We start from the raw sequence: 8325 nt of genomic DNA on the forward strand, positions 1-8325 counted from the left end.
AGCTCCTTCACCCTTCACACCTACTTCGATGTCACCATCTCACCCACCATCCTCCAGTTATCATCTTCCAGGGGCCTCAGCTCCAATTTCTCATCCCTGACTGTTACATCCCTGACCAAATCTTTCTGGTTTGTAGGTGTGAAGTCCCACAGGGCACCTCACCTCACTGACCCCTCAGTCACCCGTGTCAGGAAGATGTTGTCAATGAGCTCCAAAACCCTCCTGGACGCCTGGTACCTTGCAGATATTGGAATATTTTAGGTCTGCAACAAGGAAACCTGAGGCCTGGAAACATGACGCTTCTTTCATTTATCTGAAGGAGGCCTCATCTAATTCCTCTTCCTCATCAGGGAGCCTGTAGCTGATGTCCAGTCACCACAACATAGCCCATGTTGTTCTGCCCTCTCACGCTGACTCCTCAACGTTCAGCTGACATTGTCTCCATGCATTCCAAATGCTCTCCCACATGAAGGCAAAATTCCACTCTCTGTGTCCTGTAACTCTTCATGCTCTTGTCTTAGGAGAGACACCCTCATCAGGATAAGCCATCCGCATGCAAACATTAACAGCTGAGCAAATGGACCTTCAGTCAAGGGAGAGTCCAGACCTTGAGAAAATCTGGCAGTCGCCCATCAGAAAGTTCTGAAACTGAACAAGGGGAAGTGAGCAGTGCTGGGGAGGCGGCAGTAATAGGAGAGAAGCCTGAGAGTGCTTGAAGGGTGGTTTCAGAGATGGTGGGAAACAGCACGAGAAAGAAATAATGGCACACAATGCAGCTGGGGAGGTCCAGGCCGGACATAAGCAGCAAGGAATGTGAGTGGAAGGGCAGTGCTGTGGTGGAGCAGGTCACCCAGAGGGAGTCTGCATCAGCCCAAGGCTTTGTGCTTCAAGGAACAGCTGGGGAGGACAGAGAGATATCAGCAAAGAAAGGAAGATGCTCAGACAAGAGCAAGGTGGGGCAGCAGGGGGGATGTCTCCAGCCTGCAGGGAAAGAGGTGCAGGTGATGCCACAGCATAGGACAGGCTGTCGTGGAGATGACCAAGGCATGTAAAAAGGCTGAAAGCCCCCAACAGACATGAGCTCCTTCTCCCCTTAGCGATGGCTGTTGTCTCCACCTCTGATGCCTGTGAGGAGACACCTTGTCCTTACAGCACAGGGGCCTCATGGCCTCCTTGTCCCCAGCCAGGAACCTGGGAGGTGTGGGACCATAGTCCTGCCCTTGGCCTTGCACAGCCCCACATCACACTGTCCGAGGAAGAGCCCTGGAAAACGTGGGAGGGACAGGATCTGATTTCCCAGGGCATGGGGGTCAGGGCTTGGGCCTTTGGTTAATGAAACACATCCAGGTTTACACAGCAGCAGAGCCACCTGTACTTTGCTTTTCCTGACCTGTCACCACTGCTTTCAGTTTTCTGTCTTAACTTACCCTGCGGATGGTTGCTCAGTAGTGTTTCTCAGTGGGACCCATTAACATTACAAGAAAGATTGGTGTTTGAATCTGACTTTGACTTCTTGAGAGGTTTCTTCAACTTCTTCTCAGGGTCTGAGGTTCATGGACTCAGCACCAAAGCCACCAGAGGGGTCATTAAAGTGCCTGGGGCTGCTCCTGTGCTGCTGAGCTGGGCTGGGCTCCTGGGACAGAGGGAGCTCATGGCAAGCGGCAGCGCTGCAGAGAGACAGCTCTGCCCAGGAGCAGCTCCTCTGCAAAGCGCAGCAGGGCTGAGGGCTCTGCCTGGGGATCTCAGGGAGACGAGCAAGGCAGAGAGAGATTAAAGGTGGTCAGGATGGGGAGGATGACTGAGAGCTCACTGGAGGAGAACTCTTTGCAGCCCCTTGACATGGTAAGTCTCTGGGTCCAGGGCAATGCAGCTGTAGCTCCTGGAGGCATCTCCTAAAGCTGGAACAGCCACAGCTTGTGGGATCCCTATGGAGAGGACTCTTGTTCAGCAGTTTGGGAAATCTGAGAAGTCGATTGTGCAGCCAAGGGTGCCCAGCGCTGTCCTGCAGAGCAGGGTCCCTGCACCCCAGGGCTGTGCCGGGGCAGGGACTCTGCCGCCTGCCAGGGTCAGCGCTCAGCCTGCCCGGGGAGATCCCCATGGTGCTGTGGGGAGAAGCTGTGGGGGGAAGGAGCAACCTCTGGCTGGGCAGGGTCCTGCTATGGAGTTGGTGTTGTGTGTGTCAGGGCTGTTCACAGCTCCAGTTCACTGAAGGACATTCCCAGGGGGCTTTTAAAAAGCACAGCAAGACAGGGGCTCTGTGAAAGAGAAGGATCCTGTTTTATCAGTCTCATACTCTGGGTTGTCTATGAGCCCAATGGAACACAGAAATTAATGTCTCAGTTCAGGAGGATGAAGTGAAATTCCAAATCTGTGAGTCTTAGAAGTGAATAAACTTGGGAGTATCAGAAATCAACACATCCTGGCTTCCAGACAGCATCAGGATGACTTTTCCAGGCTCATTATTGTTGGTCTGATGTTCCCATCAGAGCCGGCCCACACAGAGCTGCCCCTGGGCAGTGCCCGGCTGCTGGGAGGGGTCTGCAGGGCAGAGCTGAGCACACAGCGGCTGGGATGGGGTCTGTGACACTGACAGGAGGAGACCTGGGCACAGAGACACAGCTGCAGGCAGGGACAGCTCCAGGCAGCAGAGCAGGGGCTGGTCAGGAGCTCTTTTGCTCCTGCTCTGCAGGTGGCTGCTGGGGGTTGTCTGCTGGGCAATGATCGGACTGTCCCTTTAGCACATCCCATCTCCAGGAGCCCTGACTCTGCTCTGCCTGTCCTGCTGGGCTCACCAGCTGCCCCCAGAAAGGCCCAGCTCTGCTGTAGGATGCCAGGAGTGCTGAGCCTTTCCTTGGGGTCCGCACTCTCCTGCCAGGGTCCTTTGCTTCTCTGGGTGAGGGGTCGTGTCCTGCTCTCTCCAGCACGTCTCCACCTCTGGGCTGGGACAGAGAAGAGTTTGCAGATCTGCCCTTTCAAGCAGGGCTCTCCTTCTCCAGTGTGAGTCCAGTTGTTTGGATTAATTAGATTAATTTGTTTCTGAAGTGATTTTCAAGGCAGCACAAACTGAAGCACAGACAGATGAGTAAAATCCTGATGGAGACTTCTGCTGTGTGACTCAATAAAGCACCAGAGAAAGCTGAGCCTTTTTGCCTCTCCTGTCTCTAGATTCATCACATTTTCAATCACAAAAATTAGGATTTCTACCCCTAAAAAAACAGCACTCACCTGAAGTGGTGATGGAAAACAAAAAAAAAACCAGATAAAATATTTATAAAAATATGGAAATTGTCTCCTTTGCAGCCCAAGCCCTTGACAGCCATGAGGACAGATATTAAACTTTTTCATTGCAGGTGGATTACATCTGCCATTCCTTGTGAATGTCAGAGCTGTCACAAACCAGGTCCCACGTCCCTGCTGCAGCAGAGCAAAGCTGGCTGCTGGGCAGCACACGGGCAGAGGTCCTGCTCCTCACAGCACACTCAGCCAGCACACAACAGAGAAATGAAATGCATTTCTATTGGGGTGATATCTATAAAAAATGATGTGGCTTTGCTAAGAGGAGTTTGTCCTAATTTTAAGTTGTTTTTTTTTTTTTTGAACAGAGTCCACATTCCAAGAAACAGCAAATGTCCAACAGCAGCTCCATCACCCAGTTCCTCCTCCTGCCATTCGCAGACACACGGGAGCTGCAGCTCTTGCACTTCTGGCTCTTCCTGGGCATCTACCTGGCTGCCCTCCTGGGCAACGGCCTCATCATCACCACCATAGCCTGTGACCAGCACCTCCACACCCCCATGTACTTCTTCCTGCTCAACCTCTCCCTCCTTGACCTGGGCTGCATCTCCACCACTCTCCCCAAATCCATGGCAAATTCTTTATGGGACACCAGGGTTATTTCCTACACAGGATGTGCTGCACAGCTCTTTTCATTTACCTTCTTGATAGTAGGAGAGTATTCTATGCTCACCATCATGTCCTATGACCGCTACGTTGCCATCTGCAAACCCCTGCACTACGGGACCCTCCTGGGCAGCAGAGCTTGTGTCCACATGGCAGCAGCTGCCTGGGCCACTGGATTTCTCTATGCTCTGCTGCACACGGCCAATACATTTTCACTGCCACTGTGCAAGGACAATGCTGTTGACCAGTTCTTCTGTGAAATCCCCCAGATCCTCAAGCTTTCCTGCTCACACTCCTACCTCAGGGAAGCTGGGCTTCTTGTGGTTGGTGTCTTTTTAGCTTTCATCTGTTTTATTTTCATTCTTTTCTCCTATGTGCAGATCTTCAGGGCTGTGCTGAGGATCCCCTCTGAGCAGGGACGGCACAAAGCCTTTTCCACCTGCCTCCCTCACCTGGCCGTGGTCTCTCTTTTCATCAGCACTGGCATTTTCGCCTACCTGAAACCCCTCTCCATCTCATCCCCTTCACTGGACCTGGTGGTGTCTGTTCTGTACTCAGTGCTGCCTCCAGCAGCGAACCCCCTCATCTACAGCATGAGGAACCAGGAGCTCCAGGATTCAGTGTGGAAATTGATAACTGCACTTTTTCAATAAGAAACAGCAACAAACTCTCACCCTCTGCATAGCAGTTATAGGCTAACTCATTACATTCAATGTGTTTCTTGTTGTTGTGGTTGTGTTTTGTCATAAAGTTGTCATTCCTTTCCTAATTCACTGTCTGCCTTTTTTTCTGACCAAGTGTCTATGGAAATGAGGAGCCCTTTTCTCTACTTTTTTAAAAAAATGTATAAAAGGCCCTGCAGTGTTTCATTTTGTTTTATTTTTCCCCTGAGATCTTCTTTTAAGGCCTTTTTGGAGCTGCAGGGACAGTTTCTGTCTGCATTAGTGGAGGGGAGCAGAGTCCCAGCCTGGCAGCACTAACAGGGAGCAGCAGCCCTTGGTCTTCCAGAGCTGTTCTCGTTCCACTCCCACACTCTCCTTCTCATCCCTTGTGTTGGTGCAAGGCCTGAGTGCTCTGGCAGCTTGGTCACCGTCCTGCTGTGTGTCAGTCCTGTGAGCGCAGGCAGGGACAGGCAATGGGCACTGCTGTGACAGAGCTGGCCTCAGAACAGCGTTCCATGAAGAATGGTGATCTGCTGAGTGCAGTCCTGGAAGTTTTAGGTCTTCTTTCATAGCTTTTCTCAAGAACATGCCCAAGAAAGTGGCCCACAGATGAAACACCATTGTGCAGCTGCACAGTGTGTGTGTGCAGGGCTGGGCACACAGCAGTGTCCTCTCACAGCCAGGCCTCCTGCCAGAGACCTGCAGGACCAGCAGAGCAGGGGCTGGGCTGTGCCCCTGTGCACTGGACACCCCTTCGGAAGGAGCCTCAGGCCAATATACCATGGACTGGCCCCTCACAACCACCTTTTCCAGCACTGGCCTCCCACCCACAGAGGTTGTTCTTCCCTCCATGGATGGACACTGAATGAGTAGTTCAGCAGTCCGTGTTTGTATTGTACAAATGAGATATGAGCACGCACATCATGTACATGAGTTGACATGAACCCTAGTGAGCAAAAACACCATCAGCTATTCCAGGGTTTTCCGTGAAGGACTGGGGGACAGACAGTGTCTCAAGGTCACTTCATGTTGGGAGGAACATCCCACGGGAAAACACATGAATGCAGCACTGGGTTGTCCTTCCTTGAACTGAGATCTCTGTGCCCATTCCACATGACGTGGGACATCTCAGATGAAGACAGAGCAGGGGGACAAACCTTAAGGCTGAGGTACCTCCCATCCCTTGGGAGTGGCAACAGGAGGTTTTCATTGAACAGATGAGCCGTTAGCACGCACATCATGTGTGTGAGGTGACAGGAACCCGAGGTGAGATGAGCCCAAGTGAAAAATAACCAGACATTCCTTGAGCTTCCATGAAGGCCTGTGGGGCAGACAGTGTCTAGAGGTCACTTCACGTTGGATGTTACATACCAGAGGAATCTGCCTGGATGCAGCACTGGGATGTTTATGTGCTCAAATCGTTAGTAGGATATACATTTGATAACTTCCATAATACAAGCATACATTCATCTGGTCAGGTCCTGGGCCATAGGAGGTTGATGGATGGGTATGGTGTGTTATGACATCAGCTGTGTGTCAGTGTCTCCTAATCCAGTCAGAAGCATGTGGCTGTGAAGGGGACTGTGAGGTCAGTTCTGTCTCTGGAGGTGACAGGCCAGCAGCAGGGACACGGCTGGGAAAGAACCTCTGCCTAAGTACCTACAGGTCCCACCCAGGAAGAGGCCTTGGAGACGGATTGTCATGTTCATCTCATCTGAGTACATGATGGGACAGCAGCAGGGACATGGTCGTGTCTATCAGAGAAGCTGAAAGGCCAGCAGCGGTCCTGGGATTTAGAAGATCATTGTGAGATTACTTCTCTCTGTTCGAGTGCAAGATGACAAGAAGACTAACAGGTTGGGTTCTCTGTTTGATGGGCAGTTACTCAGGTGGCTGAGCTTTCCTTGGTAATGGGGAAAACAAAGAAGAGGGAAAAAAAAGAAGAGGGAAAAAAAAGTCATGAAGTGCAGTTTGGAAGGTGAGAACTGGATATCAGGAGGAAGAAATGTCACTGGAAGGGCAGGGCTGTGGTGCAAGAGGTCACCCAGAGGGAGCTGGATCAGCCCATGGTTTGTGTTCCAAAGAACAGCCAGTGAGGGTGCAGACACATCAGTGAAGGGACAGAAATGCTGGGGTGAGAGCAGGTGGGGAAGCGAGATGGGTGTGTGCAGCCTGCAGGGAAAGAGGGGCAGGGATAGGATGGTGTAGAACAGCCTGTGATGGAGATGGCAAAGGGTGTTGGCAAGGCTGGAAGGGACCAACAGATCCCAGGTCTCTGTCCCCTTGGCCATGGCAGTTGTCTGTGCCACTGAGGCCTAGGAGAAGACATGTTGTCCTCATGGCACTGGGGCCTCGTTGCCTCCTTGGAGGCCCAATGAGGAAGCTGGAAGTTGTTGTACCAGTGTTGTCCTTCCCTCGGCCTTGCACACCCACATCCCACGGTCCCAGGTAGACCCCTGAGCCGTGTGTGAGGGACAGGATTCCCCTTCCCATTGCCTGGAGGTCATGGCTTCTCCTTTCTGCTTCAGAAAGCAAAGCAAGGGGTTTCTCAGCATCAGAGCTTAAGAAAGGACTAAAACGAGACCTCATGTTAACTAGAGCTTCTTCACAAGAGGAGAAGGACGGGCAGGGTAGAGCTCTTCTCTTTAGTGACTAATGACAGAACCCCAGGAATGGCGGAAGATGTGCCAGGGGAGGGTCAGGTTGGACATGAGGAAAAGGTTCTTCACCCAGAGGTTGCTGGAGCACTGGAACAGGCTCCTCAGGGAGATGTCACGGCCCCAAGCCTGACAATGTTCAAGAAGAGACTGGACAACGTCCTCAGATACATGGTGTGAACTGTGGGGTTGTCCTGTGCAGGGACAGGAGTTGGATTCAATGTTCCTTGCGGGTTCCTTCCAACTTAAGACATTCTACGATTCTATGAAATACTAGGTCAAAAGTCCACATATTCATTGTACAGATGAGTTGTAAACATACATATCTTGTGCATGTCCATTGCTTTCATCAAATTTATCTAATAGATTTCCTATCAAGGGTTTGAGTGGAGAAACTTTCCTCAGAGGAGGTGCTCTGTTTACACTGGTACACTTATATCTCTGCTTCTGCCTTTTTTTTTTTCTTCTTTCTCTGTCTATTCTGTCTTGAAAGAGCTCTCCAAGGCGAAGATTCATGGAATCATACAATAACTCAGGTTGGAATTGACCCCCAAACACTATCTCTATCCCTCTGACCTTTATGGCACCCCAAGGAATAGCTGATAGCATTTGTGCTGTCTTTGGTTCATCTCACCACATGCACACAATGGACATGTACATGATGTGTATGTTTACAACTCAGCTGTACAATGAAAATATGGAATTTTGAACCAGTATTTCATAGAATCATAGAATGTCCTGAGTTGGAAGGGACCCACAAGGAATCATTGTATCAAACTCCTGTCCCTGCACAGGACAACCCCAAAGTTCACACCATGTATCTGAGGACGTTGTCCAGTCTCTTCTTCAACACTGTCAGTCTTGGGGCTGTGACACCTCCCTGGGGAGCCTGCTCCAGTGTCCAGCACCCTCTACGTGAAGAACCTTTTCCTCATCTCCAACCTAAACTTTCCCTGGCACATCTATCTTCCATTCCCTTGGGTTCTATCATTGGTCACTAAAGAGAAGACATCAGTACCTTTCCTTCTCCCCTTGTGAGGAAGCTGTAGCCACCATGAGGTCTCCTTTTTAGTCTTTTCTTCAGCTCTGATGCTGAGAAACCCTTT

General features: G+C 50.9%; 1 protein-coding gene across 1 annotated transcript; it reads left to right on the forward strand.

The window, feature by feature from the left end:
• The first annotated feature begins 3626 nt into the window (after positions 1–3626).
• On the forward strand, positions 3627–5655 carry LOC135999597 (olfactory receptor 14A16-like). The gene is made up of 2 exons (XM_065653160.1): positions 3627–4537; positions 5613–5655. Exons 1-2 carry the CDS (start codon positions 3627–3629, stop codon positions 5653–5655), a joined length of 954 nt encoding a protein of 317 aa, XP_065509232.1.
• The last annotated feature ends 2670 nt before the right edge of the window (positions 5656–8325 follow it).

Source organism: Caloenas nicobarica, chromosome 29 (assembly GCF_036013445.1).
Source record: "Caloenas nicobarica isolate bCalNic1 chromosome 29, bCalNic1.hap1, whole genome shotgun sequence".
In the NCBI taxonomy this organism is placed as follows: domain Eukaryota; kingdom Metazoa; phylum Chordata; class Aves; order Columbiformes; family Columbidae; genus Caloenas; species Caloenas nicobarica.